This window comes from Coturnix japonica, chromosome 18, assembly GCF_001577835.2.
Source record: "Coturnix japonica isolate 7356 chromosome 18, Coturnix japonica 2.1, whole genome shotgun sequence".
Classification (NCBI taxonomy): domain Eukaryota; kingdom Metazoa; phylum Chordata; class Aves; order Galliformes; family Phasianidae; genus Coturnix; species Coturnix japonica.
This window is the reverse complement of record NC_029533.1, coordinates 4,720,547-4,738,757: the sequence shown is the minus strand read 5'-3', so window position 1 is coordinate 4,738,757 and position 18,211 is coordinate 4,720,547. Positions and strand designations below refer to the sequence as shown.

General features: G+C 53.1%; 2 protein-coding genes across 2 annotated transcripts in view; one reads left to right on the top strand and one right to left on the bottom strand.

The window, feature by feature from the left end:
- Positions 1-18,211, top strand: part of RBFOX3 (RNA binding fox-1 homolog 3) — a 106,432-nt gene that overhangs the window by 2,120 nt on the left and 86,101 nt on the right. The window lies entirely within an intron of this gene.
- Positions 1,250-5,309, bottom strand: ENPP7 (ectonucleotide pyrophosphatase/phosphodiesterase 7). The gene is made up of 6 exons (XM_015879962.1): positions 5,021-5,309; positions 3,997-4,142; positions 2,606-3,226; positions 2,180-2,393; positions 1,945-2,045; positions 1,250-1,520 (listed from the first exon to the last, which is right to left on the bottom strand). The coding sequence occupies exons 1-5, from the start codon at positions 5,292-5,294 to the stop codon at positions 1,957-1,959; spliced, it is 1,344 nt and encodes a 447-aa protein (XP_015735448.1). The 5' UTR covers positions 5,295-5,309; the 3' UTR covers positions 1,250-1,520; positions 1,945-1,956.

Genomic DNA, 18,211 nt, shown 5'->3' with positions numbered 1-18,211 from the left:
ACGTTGATGTTTGTTGTTAGATTCCTATCTTGGGGCAGTTTGGACCCCTGGGTAGCAAGCAGCTTTCTAGTGCGGGGAAAAAGAAAGGAGAGCAAATGGTGTGGAAATGCATAGCAAATTGGGATGCAATGCACAACAGGCCTCTCCCTGCTGCGTGACCCTCAGCCCTGGGGAGGGGGGAGGTGGTGGTGGTGGTGGGGAATGAATTAAATGGGGATGGAGGGGGGAGGCACAGCGCAGGGCTGAGCGGCTGCAGGCGGGGGTTTGGCTGCTGGCAGGGGTTGAAATGTCGCAGGGTGAATGTGTGCGAGGTGTGAAATGTGAAGGGAAGGGCTGGGAAGGACTCAAGGACATCAGGGCTTCGGGGGATGGAGTTTGCATGGGGTGAGGCCGGGATGGGAATTGTTCCGTGTGCGGGTCCTTCCAAGCCCCCCCTCCCCCCGGACCTCGCACAGCTCCACCGGCACTGCGGGAATGGAGAGGGGCTGCGGGGCTGTGCGGGGCCGCTACCGGCAGCTCCCGGCGCTGAGCACGGCGCGGGGGCCACCGCCCGCCGGTACTCGGAACTGCACCGGGAGCCGCACGGGCCGCACCGCATCGCTCAGCGGGGTTTGGCCTCCTGCTCCCCTCCTTCATCGAGACCCAGGGGGTGGGGAGGGAGCGAGCCCTGCTCCTGCTGGCTCCAAGCACGGGGCTGAGAGTCCTCTGATGCAAATACACCAGTTCAATGCTTCCTTCGTTTTTCATCCCTGCTTTAAGTCAAAGCTGCATCCCGTCTGCTCAGCGGGATGGCACCGTGCTCACCCTCCAGCCTGGAGGGCTGTCTGCTGGACGTCACCCTGTGCAGCTGAGCTGAGCCCCTGCATTAGGTAAGGGGTCACATCAGGAAGGCTCCTGGGGGTGGTGCCCAGTGCTGTGCTCTGCACTGTGACCACATGGCTGGGCACGTGCGGACCCCGGCACGGCTGTGCCTCTCTGGGCTGTCAGCTCCATGGCACCGAGCTGCCGGGGTTATGGTGTCACCCCAGTCCTGGCTGCCTCTGCCCGAGGTGGAAAGCCCCGAGGTCAGGGCAGGATTACTTTGAAAGTTACAGTATTGATGTTATTTTAAACAATATTTGCAATGCTGGCCCATGTGGCTCCCCTTGCAGAGCCTCCCCATTGTTTGCCTAATGGACTGTTTGCTCTGCATGCTGCTGGTCTGACCCCCCACCCCCAATATGGTTTCAAGCCAAACATTTTCTTCCTGTTTTTTTTTTTTTTTCCCTGAGTGAAGCATGCGTCTCTTGTTTCATCTTATTGGGTGAAACCAATGCAGGGAAGGCAGCTCGAGCAAATCTCTATGGCAACAGATGTTTATCGAGCCCCTGAGATGAGGCACAGGGATGGGGAGAGGCACTTCAGCATCTGGGATGGGGTCAGGGCAGCTGATGGCCCAGGTGGAAGGGCAGCACCCAGGACCCTGAGATGGCAGAGTTGTGCTGTTCCTTGAGCCCCTGGGAGCGATCCTGGGCTGCTTCCTGCAGAAGAGAAAACGTGGTCTCGTATAAGGGCCCTGTGCACCCATGGCACATCAGCCCTGGGCAGGGCTGACATGGGTGGGCACGGGGTCTGTGTGGTCCTGGGTTTGCTGTGATCTGGTGTATCCTGACTATGTCTCTCCAAAAACAATCAAGAATCAAAGCTTGGTGTATTTTCCTTCCAAAGCTTCCATGAGCCGCATCTACAGCCCGGGGTCAGGGCTGTGGGTAGGTAAATGTTTGTGGACGTGGCTGTGCAGGATGGCAGCCAGAGCCTCTCCTGTGTGCTGTGTGTTTTGAGCTGGGGGTACCTGGGCTCTGTTTACCCATTTTTTTTTACTATAAGCCCTAAAGACAGAACATTTGGTTGGCCAAACAGCTCACAGAGACAGCACCTACACTGAGCTTTCAGGCTGTAAGTTACCTCTGGTAGCGGTCAGTATACACCTCCCCAGCAGCTCAAGATGAGGGCGATTCCCAGCATCACCGGCAGCTTAACGGCAGCAAGGAGAGGAGAACTGGAACCTGCAACACCGAAAGTGCAGCGTTACCCTGGAGCTGGGACCGGGGCGGCCGCCGCTAGATGCCGCTGTTCGTGCGGCAATGCCGGGCTCGGGGCGGCCGCGCCGTCGGGGCTCGGAGGGGCTGGGGGCACTCACGCAACATCGACCTCGTTACGTCCAATGAACCGTCGTGTGGTTCTGGAGTGATGCCCAACAGCTCGCAGAGCAAAGCGTAGACGTTGACGCTTTCGAACGGCTCTACCAAGAGTCCCTGCTTGAAGGCTGGCCCCACGGCGCGGAAGATGGTTTTCATGTTCATGGCCTCGTTGTCAAAGCCGTGCTCACCCGTGTTGAACTGCACTTTGTATCTCTGGAAGGCAGATGGATGTGAGTGCCCCTTCAACCTCCAAGAGCACAGCTTCCCATAGGCACCTTCCCTGTTCCCTCCCTCCTGGTGCTACAGTCTCGGGGTATAACCCCGATGGATGGGTTGAAATGAAGGCATAAAGCCAGGTAGGTTGTGGGCTGTGAGGAGGAAAGAGGCAGATCCAAGACAGTAAAGTGTGTGTATGTGCATCTTACCCCATGGATCACATATCCCGGATCACCGTACATCAAGAGCGGGGTGATGCGGGGGTGGTTGGCGTAGTGGAATCTCTTTGGGAACTCTTCTTTTTTGTACACATGTAACTTGGGGTGGGCGTTTTTCAGGACTGAATACACGTGCTCTAATCTCCCTTCTTTTGGTATCAGCAGCCCGTTGGGTCCGTAATCTAAGAGTTCAAACTGGATGTCACTGAAGGTGAAGTTCGTAACGTTCCGTAGGTAGATCTCATCCTTCTTTATGACAGTCTCCATGCCGTGGTCAGATGTGATGATGAGGTTGAGGTTTGATTCCAAGCCACTTTCCCTGATCCTCTGCCTTAAGTAGCCGATGGTTCTGTCCACCTGGCTGACCATGTTTCTCCTCTGCGTGGATTCAGGGCCGTATTTGTGTCCTGTTGAGTCTGGTTCACCGAAGTAGAGAGTGATGAAGTCGAGGTTGTTCACTGTGAACCATTCCATGACAGTGTCGATGTTCTGTCTCCAAATGATTTCGTTGCTGTAGTTGAACAGGGGGGGCTCCACCAGCTTCATGCTCACTTCTTCTCCTTGATATTTTGCTTTTGTCCCAGGGAAATGGATGGAGCCTGTCTTTAAACCCTGTCAGTGAAGACGTTGTGTGAACTCAGCTGAACTCACTCCATCTGTCAGTACAACTGCTGCCCATGGATGTGGTTGATTCATTCAGCCCCTTAATGTCTCCTTCTGCCTCTAACAAAGTTTTCTCGCTCGTCACCCATTTAAAGTGATTGATGGGAGGCACTGCCCTCCCCAGAACCCCTCTGCTGGTTCTCTCATGTTAACAACACTAGTGATAACTTCAGAAGCTCTGACCTGTTGGTACCATCCTAGCATTAAGGTGTGCTTTACTGCAGTTGTGCAAGTGCTCACCCTGAAGTCAATGAGTCCAGTTTGGCAGGTAAATATAGCAGAGGTTTGTGTCTGGGGCAAGGTCTCATTCCAACCTTAGAGCCAGATTCAAAGCCTTTCTGCAGCCCTCAGGGAGGGAGAGGCAGCCCAAGCAGAGCCTCCCTATGGGTCCTGGGTGAGGCCAAGGAGATGAGATGGATTGCAGAGCATGGAGTGCTCAGGCTCAGTCTGCTCCCTAGAGAGCTGTCTGGTGTCTCTTTAATGAAGGAGCGTATAACTTCTTTTATTAACATATTAATAAAGCTGAAATGCACCTTTCATTTTTCGCTACTCTTAATAGGACGCTCACGATGATACCTGCTACTGCCTGGGGATTTGATTTGCTTTTTGCTGGTGTAATTAGCCCCGTTGCTTGCAGCGAGGAGGTTCGCTGCTGGCCACTAGAGATCGTGGCTCTCCCATCGCTTGGAGCACACAGCTGCAGCAGCAGCCCCACTTGCCTGCCTCTGCGCCGTGATCCAGATGGGCAGGCTGCCATTGTCCCACCAGCTGTCGATGCCCTGAGTGGTGTAGTAGGGCAGCTTCACCCCCGTGCTGGTGTTGAACCACATGTTGTGGATCACCCCGTGATTCTCCATGTATTTCCCTGCCGGAAGAGATGGATGGGGCTCACCAAACAGTGGGGCTCCCCACCCGCTGGGAGCATCCTAGGACTCATTCTGGGGCTCTCATCCCTCCTGTGATTCCTCCTGCCCTTTCCACCCTGTTTAGGGTTCACCTTTATGCTGTGTTTAACCCATCTCTTTGCTTTCTGTTGTTGCTCACAACGGCTGAGGTCAGCAGGAAGCACAAATCCCTGCTGCAAGTGGAAGACTGGCTCTTTGTGCTGTTACATTTCACGCTATTCCTATTATCCTGCTTCTCAAGGCTGAGCAGTTCCTTCTGCATGACGCCCCAGCCCTCCTTTGTATCAACAACCCTCCCTTGCCTTTCCTCATCGGCGCCTTTCATTAGCATGCACCACTCTTTTATGCCAAGGTTATTAATGAAAATCTTAAATAAGATTGGCTCTGGCATTGATTCTGCAGGAATTCCCCTGCTGCCCTCCCTGCTGCTCGCATCTCCTTTCAGCTCTACCTGCTGTTGCCTTCCCCACAGCCGGTTACTTACCTACCCACATTAGAGATTTCCTACTAATCTTCATCTTCTCCACCTTAACTAATGATTTCCCATGTGGCACCGTATCAAATACATTGCTGGAGTCCGGGAAGATGAGATGTGCTGCTTCTCCCTTGTCTAAAAAATCATTTCCCTTATCAAAGCAGGCTGTCGGGTTAGTCTGATGCTATTTACCTCCAATGAACTATCGCTTCTGCAACCATTGCTGCATCTCAACTCCTTTTCCAAGGTATGGGTGTGCTAAAGCTCAGTGTGCCATCAAGGCCGACCTGTGGGCTCAGTAACTTATACAACCCCTCATTTGCCCTTTCCCATTCTGCACCCCTGCAGGTTGGTGGCACTCACCGGTCAGCAGCGTGAAATGGCACGGGCTGGTGAGGGTGATGAAGGCAGGGGTCATGTACTGAGCCTTCACCCCCTCCACAGCCATCAGGTCCAGGTTGGGGGTATCCACATCCTGGTCGTAGTCCCACCGAAAGCCATCGAAGGACACCAGGAGAACTTTGTCACGGCTGGATGTGAGCGGCACAGGGCTGCCTTTGGCTGCAGGAAGGGCAGCAAGCAGCAACACCAGGGAACAGAACATCTTCTCGCCCTTGAGGAGGGTTAACATGGACATCCAGAGCTCACGTTAATATATGCAGGAGGGGACTAAGTTCAGCTCTTATCTAATCTTGTAATAGCTGATCAGGTGCCGGGCTTCAGCCAGGACTTCGTATCAGAAGGAACCTCTTTGTTTCTGTCTGGCTGGAGTGGATTAGCTGGGACTTGCTTCCCCATCCAGCACCACATCTGTACCTCCATCCGTGGTGCTGCGTGCTCATGGATGTGACGTGATGCTCTTCCTGCTGCTGAAGAATGAATGAGTTTTCTGCCACCAGCAGAACGAGGTGATGGGCTGTGCTGGAACAGCCTGAGGGAGGGTGTTGTCACCACGTTCTGGCAGCCTATATCCCCTCCCCATGGGGGCCCTTCCATGTCACAGTGCAGGCCCCAGTCCCACTGCCTGCTGCGAAGCTTCACTGTGTTTATGTCCCATTTCATCATCAATCTGTAATTTTTATGACTTCTCCAGGGTTTTATCATTGCTGACAACTCCTTTCTCAGCAAAACCAACTTTAAGGCTTTTCTAGACTTATGTAACAGAGGTTGACATGGGTCCCCGGGGCTTGAACTCTCAACCTTTGTGTCCTTTGTGTCTTGCTCATCTCCTTCTCTGCTCAGGTTCTGGATGTATTATTCCTTGGCCTCTTTGCTACCCATGTGCTGTGCCATTCCCCTGCCTCACTGAGCACAACCACCTTCTTTGGTTCCCAGATCTGCCTGAGCTCATCCCCTGGCATGTCCTTTCCTGGGGTGAAATGTGCAGATGAGTTGTGCTGCCCACAGCTCTCCCTTCCTGACCTTGGTACCCCTGAGCATCCCCCCCAGTATTGTCATCTCCATCAGGATAAATGGGCCTTTCAGGCACTGAGGGGTTAAAGGGTTCCTTGATAAAGATGTTATCTCCTGCCCAGCTCGGGAGTAGCCCTAAATATTCCATGTGCTGATCTGAGGTGGGTCAGCAAGTCCCTGTGCTATTACTGATGAACAGCGCGTGGGAAGGTCCTGATAAGTTATCATGTCCATCTGCTCTACTGGGAAACAGGAGAGGGTATCGAGGAGAAAGCACTGCTCTAATCTCTGAGGAATACTTAGTAATAGGAGTGTTTCGAGGTGCGTTTTGATATTCAGTATCTGTGGGGCATGAGGTGCAGATAAAGAACGTTACCTTTGGCCGCTCTACCTGGAGACGCTGCTAATCTGCGCTTGGAGCTGATGCAGTTGATCTGGCATCAGCAGAACCCCGCTCTCACCCCATAAGCAGATGTGGCCGAGGGGCTGTCAGGCACACCACGGCTCAGAGACCCCTCACTGATGCTGCTGATGCTGCCAGGGCCACAGGAGCAGTGCTGAGATTGTGGCTGATGGTGAAAGCACTGTGGGTTCATGGCTGGGAGCTCCAAGAAGGAACTCTGCCCTATAGGTGTTCCCAAAGGGAAGCCAAGTGCCCAGTGTGACACCTGCTGAGGTCTGTTTGGGTCACATAGATTCCATTCTTTCTGTCTATGGAAAATAAAGCTGCATATTTCTCAGGAGAGCAGGACAAAAGCTGCTACTTGAGTTTCAGACAGGGATTTCATGCTTTGACCCACAGAGCCGTCACTTGGCTCTGCAGAGACCATTACTGGCACAGCTGGAGCTGCTCACTATTAATGGGGGGAGGAGGTGAGGGAGTGGGCACAGGTGAGCCTCACTGATTGCTGGGGGAGGGATGGGACTCTTTATAACTGCCCTCCCACATCCCAGCTGCCCTTTTGGTGTTGTTTTACTCGAGTTCAGGAAGAGGAACCAGCAGAAAGGGGAGCAAGGTGCAGACCTGGCTGCGTGTGCTGCTTTCAAAAAGGTGAGGAGTGGAGTCTGGGTGGGTGAATGGCTGCTGTCCTATGCAGGAAGGCACAGTGACAGCATCCCTGGGTGCTTAGCAGGTTGGCTGAAGGCTGGAAATGGTGAGCTGGATGTGCTGACAGAAGGTAGGGGAACACCTCTTGTTTGCTTTGCTGCTTGGCCCCAAAGAGCTCTGTCCTATACAGCAGTTATCCCGACCCCAATGGTCAAAGCATTGTGTAAGTAGACCTCTGAGAAGAGGGAGAAGAAAGGAAAAGGGAGGGGAGGTAGCTAGGAGAGTGGGAAGGTAACTGAACAAAGTAGCTTGAGGTGTCCTCGTTTGCTCCTGTGTGTGCTTACACAGAACCTGCTCTTTCCTCTGATACGTGGGGGTGTGTCTGCAGTGCTCCTCTGGGCTCCTGGCACAGAGCTGTGTGTACCAAGAGCTTGTTAGTGCCATTAAAGCATGCAGTGCTGGGACCTTGTGGTTGAGATTGCAGTGCTGCACCAGTGAGCAGAGCTGGGATGAACTCTGCACGTTGATGGCCTGGACTGCACACAGATGGAGATGTGTGGGGCTGCTGGGGGGGCTGGAGGCTGTAGTGGGACAGCTGGGAGGCAATGGGAGCTGAGTGGGGTCAGTTCCCTGTGGAGCACAGCAGGTCTTTGGAGGGGGCTGTTCCCAGTGGAGGAGGAACCTTCTGTGTGCCCACCTGCAATGATGTAGGGATCACTGTGGGTGGGTGATGGGGACGAGCAGTGAGAGCAGGAAGGTGGGGAGGGGGGGGGGTGGACGGTCTGTACTCTTCCCACCTCTCCAGCAGGAAGTTCCTCCTGCAGGTGTTTGCCTGGTTGGCCATTACTGGCTGGGATGGGATGGGAGTTTTGCCATCTGTGTCTCTGGAGATGCTGTGTTTGCTGCTGAAAGTATTTGGTCTGAAGGAATGTGTGGGGAGGGGGCAGAGCTCTGCCAGTGGGAACTGCTGAAGTGTGCCCAAGGTCAGGGCTCAAAAAAGCTGTGGCCCCCTGCCTGGACTGGGGTCACCACGCAGCTATTCCTGCAGGGCAGGGGACAATGATGGGAGTGTGCTTTGTGCTGGCTGCAGTGATGAAGGGCTGGAGCGTGTGGCAGGAGCCAGGAGCAGCCCCCTGGGAGAGGGGCTGTTATTTTAGCTCCAGTGGGAGCAAGGAGCCCTCCCCAGGAGGGACCCCAGGGAGCAGCTGCTTGTCTTGTTGTCTTCACACACGCTCACAGACACAGCCTTTAGCACAACCCCAGGCTTTAATGCTCCTGAGACATTGCTGGTTATGTGTCTAGTCCCTGAAGGCTCCCAGAGATCAGTGCTGCTTTTCTCTGCTAGCTTGGTTCACTGAGGTCAGGCTCTGGCCGTGGGGTTTCAGCCAAGTGAGAAGCGGTGCAATGGGTCAGGATTGCAGCAGACAGCCCCAGAGGATGTGTGAAGGGAGTGCAGAGCTGGAGCTCAGCAGTGAGGTCAGTTCAGTGCAGCTGTCGGGTGCCTGATGGAGTCCTGGGCAGCAGCGTGATGGGGTCTTCGTGCCAGGCAACCAGTGGCAGTGCTGCCAGCTGGGCCAGGCTTGGGGCCAGGGATGCTACCCCTGTGGCTGTTGGGTCTGTATGTACTCATAGGGTGAAGATCAGATTTCCCTTGGAGGAAACCCCTGTGTGTGTGCTTCTCATCAAGCCACAGCCTGGAATCTGTTGGGGGTCTGAGCCCTGAGGAATGGGGTGAGGTCAGCCCCATCTCTTCTGGTTGCAGGCTGCATCTGCTCCCTTCTGGGGACCCTTCCTCCACTGCGCAGTTAAACCTGGTATTGACCACTCCATCAGAGCCTAGGGCTCTTTCTCAGCTTTCTTAGCTAATGGCTGTGTCTGCCTCCCATTGATCCTCAGCTGCAGAGCTCATTGATCAAGTACATTTCTTATTACGCTTAATGGTATTTTACTCCCCTCTGTGCTTACCTCATGCCTGATGCTCACCCAGTGCTTCTGCCTGCAAGTGGCAGAATTCCCCTGGTCAGAGCAGCATCCCTGTGTGTGCCAGCACTGCTTTCTTCCCTTTGGCAGCCCTGCAGCCTCCCTCTGCCTGGTTGGCCTTCCTTATGCTTTTCCCATCTTCCTTTTCCTCCTGGACCATCTGCTTGTCTTCCACTTCCTTGCTCCCGGTGTCCCTGCTCCTCTTGGTCAGTGGGATGCAGATCTCTCCCACCATCCCTCCCTGTGATGTGGCACCAAACACAGGAGGAGAAGGGTCAGCGTGTCAGAAAGCATCATCCACTTTTGGGGGCACAAACCCACTCCTGTATAAGGTCAGCTCTAACTTTCCTGATTCAGAAGGGCATTGTCAATCCAGGATCAGGGCTGATCTCTCCCTGCTGTGCTGCCTTTTCCTGCAGCTCACCCAGCTGGGATGAGGTGCAGCAGCCAGGTCACAGTGTTTCCTTTTGCTCTCCCCCAGCACGAACACCTTTGCACTCCACACTCACTGGATGTTGCCTTGCTCTGTGCCTCACCTCCTTTCAACTCCCCCGCATGCATCATTCAAAAGCCATAACATTATTGGGCATAAAATATTTACTTAACTGAGCTTTTTGCAAATATTCCCCTCCATTATTTTTCCTCCTTTTGGGAGCAGACGCTGCTTCTCCTGTGCTCTCAAATGGCTTCTCTTAAATAATACAACAAGAACATATGAACACCCACTAGCCTTTTCCTTTCCCTTGAAATACCCATAAATACAACAGTGTCACCAATCCATTACAGCCACGCCAGGCCTGTGGCTCAGGAGCACCCAGCAACACAGGACCTGCCTGTGTAATCACCTCTCTATTGTATGAGGGGTGGGCAGGAAAGTTGCCTGGGGAGGGAGTATAAATACAGGACATGATCTGACATGATGCAGGGTATTAATATTAATTAAGAACTGCTAATTTCAGAAGGGTTCTTTTTGGAAGGGGTGTCTGAAGTCTGGCAGAGGGAGTGAAGGGCTGAGCATTCCCCATCTGACAGCAGCCTGGATGCTGGGCCGGCTGCTTAGAGCAGAATCCCCTCCAGCAACAAAATGGCTCATGGCTGGCCGTCCAGCCTGCAGCACGGTGATACTGAGAGGCTGTTCCCATTGCAGGCAGCAGGACCAGCGGGTCTTAACAGCTCTGAAAGATCAGGCTAAAGGATGCTATAAGCTCTAGACGGCTGGGTAGGATGGTAGTGCCTTCTAGAAGTGAATATGTATTAGTGAGGAAGCGTGTTCTTCCCATACAAAAGGACATCAGGCTGTCTCCCTGCTGTGGGCTGGGTAATGGGTGCCAGGGTAGGGCTCTGTTGGGGGGGTTAATGGGGCTGTGCTCAGTATGGGGCTCCGGCTCCCACGTGTGGGGTGCGCTCCGTGGGGCTGCGGGCGCTGTCCGTGGTGCTGACTCCGGCCGTGCCCACCGTTCTCTCCCTCCTGCCGTCCACGCACCAGACGGAGCTCTTCCACCTCGAAATTCCTCCTCTGTGCCCCCGACTCTTCTGCAAAGTCCAAATGTGCTTTAATGGCTTGTGCTGTTGCTCCCGATTGATTTGCCCGTTGTTGTCAATACGTGCCTGGAGGCGTAATCCTCTCTTAATTCCCTCCTCTAGAAGGGGTAGGGGGTTTACTGCAGGGCAGGTGGTGTAGCCTCCCTCTGGCTCAAGGCAGCCGTTTCAGCTGGAAGCTGGGCTTTGCTGGTCTCTGCAGCTCTGGCCAAATGGCCACAGGATGCTTGGGCAGGCTTTTCCTGCTCTTTGGTAAGGTGTAAAGTCATCTCAGAGGGAGGAAGAACTGTGAATGGCTCAGGAAGGCCACATAAAGAGACTGCTTCTGCAGTTAAAAATCCGGCTGAACAAGAAAACCACCACATGTTCCCTTATTCGCATGTTGCTATCGTTGTCCTCATTATCTGAGCCTCTGGGGTCGCGCTGCCTGCAGAGAAACATGGAGTGAAATAAAAGGCTCTGGGAGGAGGATGTGGGGATGTACATGGCTGCCCAGGGAGGTGGTTGAGTCACCGTCCCCAGAGGTGTTCAAGAAATGTGTGGATGTGGTACTAAGGAACATGGTTCAGCGGGCAGCGTTGGTGGTAGGTGGGCGGTTGGGCTATGTGTGCTTAGAGGCCTTTTCCAAGCTTAATGATTCTATGAGGTTGGCCCCCAAGCAGGAGAGCTGGCCTAGGGGTCTGTGGGTTTGGCGTCTTATCTGCCTCTCCCGATCTCCATCTGAGAGTTTTCTATAATAGCTGGGATAGTTTGAAGCTGATTGGGCAGGGCTGTGAGCAGCTGGGTGGTAAAATAGCAGATGAATGTTGCTGTAGCCGAGTAATACAGATGAGAAAACATTCTCAACTAGAGAAAAACAAAGCAGACCTTCAATATTTCCTGCTTGGGAAAAGGGATCTTGCAGTGTCTGTGGGTAGTTGTATGAAAATGTCTTCTCAGTGCGCGGTGTCAGTCAAATAAGGCGAATTGATTGTTAGTAGCTGTTAGGAGAGAGACTGAAAACAAAACAGCAGCAGTGTTATGCCAAGGTATAATATTCTGTGTTGCAGCACAACTGTTCTGGGTGGTTGTGGTTTTCCAGTGACAGAAAGGAGATGGTTGAACTAGAAAAGGTAAAGGATGATGAGGTTGATCAAAGGCACGGGACAGCTACTGTTTGAGAAGAGCCTGATAAATTAGGGCTCTCTTGGTTGGAGAGACGGTTGGGGTGATAGACTATGGGGTTGTATAAACTCAGGAGTGGCATAAAAGTGAGTAACAGGAAATGAATATTCACTACATCTCATAAATATGTGGTATCAAATGAAAAAGGCAGTAAATTTAAAATGTAGAAAGGAGGGATATCTTTTTTCTTCCACGCAGTGCTTGGTTGTGTTGTGCAGTCCAGCACTACGGGGTGGTTAAGAGTCCGGCATCCCCTGGCTCAGAAAGCCATTAGACCCATTCAGGAAGGTGGATGCATTAGCAGCTCTTACACATAGTGATGCAGATGCAGTGCCTTGCTCTCGGTGGTTGGGTGCTGTGGCTGCCTTCAGCACAGGAGCAGTGGGCAGTGGCTTGGCAGAGCCTGTGGGCTTGTCCCAGCTGCCTATTTCCAAGCAGACCCCTTTGCACCCTGCTTCCCTGTCCCCTCCCAGGCTGAGAGCAGGTTACAGGGTATGGAATGGGGGCAAGGCTCAGCCCCATGCGGCTGCAAGGGGGCTTTGGGGCATGCAGCTGCCCCAACAGAGCCTGTGGGCATCTCAGTGCATGCAGCCACTGCTGCTTTATCGTTCCCTCTTGCGCAGTAACCGCTGCAACCATCGCTGTCCCTGACTGCAGCTCAGCTGCCCGCGGCATCAGCTCACCGTGGCTTGGGACGTGCCTTTGTGTCACCGAGGAGCATTTAAGTGTTTTCCTGTTACAGCAAGGTGAACAGACCTTTCCCTGTAATGCTGGCAAATCCCCGCTCCTGAGGAGCAGTTAATTGATTTCCCTTTTCATCGTGCCTCCTCTCCCCGTGGCAGTGCTGACACCCGCGCTGCTCCCAGATCTCTGCCTGAGCACGGAGTCTGTGGCTGCGACAGGCAGATCCTGAAATTATTGATAAACACTCATTGGGGCTGGAGCCTGGTTAAATTGCCAGCAACCCCAGCGGATTTCTCCCTTGCCAGCATCATTTTTCTTGATGACAGCATGTTCGGAAGTTTGTCAGGGAGGGGGCAGGGCCTCCTGGTAACTTTTTTGTTGTTGTTGTTTTTTCTGCATCGGTTGCCTTAAAAGATCCCTGCGTACAAAGAGGAGAGAGGATGGGGAGGTAGCGCCTGCAGTTATCTCTGTCCTCCAGCCTGTTCCCAAAGAGCTGGATTCTCCTCCAGGCTTTGTCCTCCCCTGCATGCCCGCAGCTCTCCCGTCCTGGCTGTGCCTTTCCCAGCTTAGAGCTGTTGAATTCTGCTTCTTGCATCGCTGCTGAGCCCTGTGTGGGACCAGGGCTGTGCCACTGTGATCCCAGCAGAGGTGCTGGGACAGGATGGAGTCCTCAGTATACCGGGAGCTTGGGGGGGGGGCTGTAGGGCTGGCTCTGGCTGGGAGCCCACCCTATGGCTGCAGGAAGCAGCTCCTCTTATAGCAAGTTCCTATCTGCCAGAGCGCGATTCTCCATGTGCGTTGTTTTGTGTCCAGCTTACGCAGTGCATACAAATGCGCCTGGATGTGGCCGTGGCTGTGTTGTCTCGAGCTGTTGCTCTCTTCAGAGCTCGGAGCATTTTTCTCTCTGCTAGGTCTGCTAATTAGTGGGAGGTTGTGGATCAGGAGCAGAGGGAAATGTCCTTCTGCGGTTCTGGCACTAGAAATAATTGAGCCATTTTTCACCTATGGCCAATCTAATTCTGTCCACATCTTGATTTTTTTTCCTCTTAATGGCTTGGGGATGCTGTTGGCAGCGACGGGATTCACTGCCATGTCCAAGCTTTTCAGTAATCGCCTGGATTTCTCTCTTGCTTGCTAACTGCTTGCTGGTCCCTCTGCCCCCTGAGTATCTCAGGGAAGGAATTGCTCTGAGCCTTCAGCCCCATCCCAGGGCCACAGCACAGGACTGTGTGCCCATACATCCCAGCAGCACTGCCTGCCTCTGGTTCAGGTCCCTGTGCTGCCCTGTTCTGCCCACATGGACACATGCTTCTGTCTCCTCCATCTCCATGAGGTGTGGAGTGCATCCCATCACAGGAATCAACAGGGATGCATCTCCCACTGCCCCCCAGCACCCCATCCTGCCCCTGATGCGCACCAGGGCACTGCTGCTTGGCAGAAGCCTCTCTCCTCTCTGTGTGCCTAATGAGTGCATTCCTGCACACCCAGGCTCTCCCAAACCAAGCAAATACCCTATTACAGTTGTCATGGAAATTAGAAAGTGTGTCTGTTTGAGTTTCCTCGGCGCAGGGCTCCGTGTTCCCAGCGGTTTGTACATCAGAAAGCCTCTCGCTGCGCTAATGCGGGAGCAGCTCCCATTAGGTGGCTGGGACTCGTGGTGGGCAGCCCCAGATTGAAGGCTGAGTGCCACCATTGGATGCGCTGGGTTTCTTTAAGCCCGGGGACGTGAAGATGTTCACGGCCGACTGAAAGGTGCGATTTATCAATGCAGCTCCCCGGAGGCTCAGGGCCTATCAGGCACCAAAAATCGCATACATCACCATGAGGGGGGAGTGCTGCTGCTGCTGCCTCCTCTTCTTATTTATTTATTTTTGGCTGTTTCATTTTATGTAAGTGCCATCCATGCAGGCAGCTCAGCGCTCCCTGAGTGCTCTGGGAATGCCTCCCTCCCCTATGTGTGTTTAGGGTCTGGGAGCTGAGCAGTGTATGGGGATGTGTACAGCCTCTGATATGGCTGGTGTTGTCCCCGGCTTCCCCCTGCCCTCCACAAATGTGTGTGTGTGTATCTCGTTGCCTTTTCCTTTATAGTGCTTTATTTTCCCATTGTTTACGGGCCGTGGGATTGGAAGTGAAGCATTTGCTTAATTGCTGTCAGGCAAGGAAATGGGTTATAAAGTTGCCAAGGGAAGAAATAGATGGCTGTGGGGCTGAGCGGAGGGAGCGGGGCTGGTGCAAAGAAGGGAGCAAGGAGAAGTGGGAAGGGAAGAAGGGAAAAGGAGGAGAGAGAATAGGATGGGCTCAGCAGGGCGGCTTGGAAGGAGACACAGGGACTCCCACCTCCCGCTGCTGTGCCGCTCTGTTGGCCCCATTCTGGGCTCTCAGCTTGTACTCTCTTTATCTGCATCACTTTCTTGTTCTCTTCATCATTTCCCCGAGTCTAACCCTCCACCATGTCATCTTCATTGCACGGCTCCTCCCTCTCCCCATTCGCCACATTACTGCAGCAAGGACTCACTTTCCCATCTTTTAGTCTCAGTGCCATACATAAAAGCGCTCTGATGGCCGTGGCGTGATAGCAAAGACAGAACTTAATTTCACAGCATTTTCATGTAATACTCCATAAAACCGAACAAATTTGCTGGAGTCCAAATCCATCTCATTATGCGGAGTCATTGAAAAGGGAGGCTTTTAGATTCTGGGGCTCAGCGCTCGACGAGGGGATGTTACAGAAGAAGAGGGAAAAAATAATTAATTAGGTGCTGCTCTGTATCTTTGATCCTGCGTGGCGAGGCGCATTGAATGGAACGCCTGGCTCATGAATAAACGCCGCGCGGAGCCCTGGTTTTTTTTTCACCCCACTTGGGGATTCTTAAGCAAGTCTGGGGTGGATGAGGGGAAATCCACCTTCCTGAGCCTCTCTCTGCCTTCATGTGGATGTGCCCTGCTCTGTGCCTGCCCCATGGCTCGAGTGTGTGGCTTGGGACCCAGAGAGAAGCCCTGAAGTTTGGGTGTATCTGGCATTCACCAATGTCCTGCTATAGGAACGGGTCCCAATGGGGCTCCTCTGCCCTGATCAATGGGGGTTGCTGCTCCCAGCCTGGCTGTGCTGGATGTGCCGTCCTTGGGGTCAGCCATGGGCTGGGCAGGTAGATCACAAATGTGCCAGCAAACCAATCCTGCAGAGCAGAGAGCTCGTTTTGCCTCAGCGTTAATTAATCTCGGAGCCAATGAGGACACTCTCAACTGGTCTTTACTTAATCCATAACCCAGAAATCTTCAAAATTATGTCATTTGTTCAATACAGACGAAATTAATTACTCTGGGAAACAGGCAACAAGTTGCATTTCGGCTGCCCCTTATCGCGTAATCAAATCTACAAAGTGCTTTTCTATGCAGCCGCAGTGGCAGCGATGGGATTGCCTGCAGCACTCGTGAAATACTGAGCAGCATCCTCCATAAATCTGGCACGGTGCTGACTCTTACAGGAAACCTATGGCTGTGTGTAGGGCTGGGGGGGTGGGAGGTCTCTGCATGTGCCCACGGGCAGCATCTGGGTGCTCAGTGCCCTACTTTGGCTCTGATGCTGAGGGATCTGTCCTTGGACCTGCTGTTTATTGTGGGTGATTAAAAATCACACAACCCTATACTGGTTTGTTTGCTAAAATGGCTGTAATGAGATGAAAAATGTCACAGCTGAGATGAAGGTGGTTGTGGTAGGGCTGTGTTGGGGCCCTTAGCCCAGCTCTGAGCTCACCTGGACCGCAGGCGGCGTCAAATCTATTTGGAGAAGATAGAAATGTAATTTCTCTCTGGCCTATCAATTTAAATAAATTAACTATTAGATTAGCTGCACTTAAAACAAAACAAGAAATCAATCCCACTGACCTCAGCTGCTATGAAGCCACGCTTTGCACTGCTAAACCTGCAATGGCCAAAGGTCCTTGGGATGGTGGGGGTTGGGTTGTGGACCCCCCTGCCCATGGCTGGGGGTGCTGTGGGGCTGTCTGTGCTGCTGGGGCAGTGCTGTGCAAAAGGGTGCAGGGTTTGCAAAGGGATCCTGCTGCTGTTTGCTTCTCCCAGTGGGTGCTGAGCAGGGTGCAGGTGGGTCTGGGGGTTCCCTGCTGATGCTGCTCCAGGAGGAGGGTGGTCACTGGGCTGCCTCCCCTGCTGCCCTCGCTGCATTGATCCGTACCAGTCCTGCTCTGATGAGATGTGCGAAGCAATCGATCCACCTGCAGCTCTGCAAGAGCCTGCAGGCAGGGTTTCAACCTCTGCATCCCCTGCTGCGGGGGTCCCACGGTGCCTCTGGGGGTGGTGAGGTGCCAGCAGATCCCTTGTGTGTGACTGGGGCTCTGAGCACACCCATGCTGCCCAGTACATCCCATAGTGTGCCCTGCTGCCATTACATCCACAGCCTTCAGCCAGGAGTGATTTCTCTGAGTAATGCAGGTAAATGGCCCTGTCTCAAAAAGGGGAAGGGCTGTGAGGATGCACCCATGGCATCCTCTTGCTGTCTGTGCAGTGCTCACATTGGGGCTCACATTGCTGAAGGAAAGGTGCAGCTCTGGCTCACTTTGTTCTGGTGATGGAGACTAATTTGGCTACTAGCTGGGCTCTTTAGCTGCATTAACAAGCTGAAATCTGATGAAAAAGGCAAAAGCAAGTCTGCCTCCTCTGCATCACTAACAGGAGACTTTAGCAGACTTGCCACAACTCGAAAGATTCACATCGAAGGGCTCATTTATAAAGGAGGGGAATGAGAGAAAACATTTGGCCCAGAGGGAAGCGGGGAAGGAATTTCAGTCTCCTCTCATCTTTCATCATTTGCCTTCTCCCTCTCCTGTCTTGGCAGATCCACTATTTTGCTTTGTCTCCTTCAGGTGACTAATCATTAGACTAATTAGGAGTTAATCAATGTTTAATTAAAACATAGCTGTTAATTACCGGCGGTGCTGGTGTAGGTTGGATGTGAGATGTTGCGGAGATATTTTGGGGGCAGTTGATAAGAACTCGGCCTCTCGTTGCTCCTCTCCCCCCACTGAGCTCTCCCTAGGGCTGACCCTATTCACAATGCCCTATGGATGTCAATGGGGATGTGCTCAGTGCTGGGCTCAGGCATTGGGCTGGAGATGTTGCTTAATGCCTCTGGATATGCTTATTTTGAGGGGAAGAACCCAATAACTTTTTCTTTCCCTTGCTACCAAGAAGAAGATGCTGTCAACAGAGCAGGGGTTTAGTGATTTAGATGGTGACAGCGCAAGGGAAGGGGAGCTATGTTTAGAAATAATTGCTTTGTCTTTTGCAGAGGTATTAGTGCTTCCATGCTGGCAGCCTCAGGAATTAGCAGAAGGTATTGGTGACATAAATACAGAAGGAAAATTATTGCTGCTTGCAATCACTTCCCTGTATGTGTGCATGTGGTGAGAAGGGGTGAAGGGAGTGGGATGGGAGCTGGGGAGCAGAGTGCGTTTGGGAAGCGCCCACTGCCTTGTTGGACTCAATGACAGTGAGTGGAACCTGACGTTTAGCTTCTAAAATATGAGATGTCTAAGGAAGGAGCTGGGCTGGAGGGGGACTCGTGGTGTTCCTGTGTGCAGGGATGGCGTGGGGCTGCTGTCTGCATGCAGTGCTGCATGCTGTGCAGTGCTCAGGGCTGGGATGGTCCCAGCAGCCTGCATGGGGGGAGAGCTGCAGTGTGGATGGATGGATACACTCTGAGGGTCTTG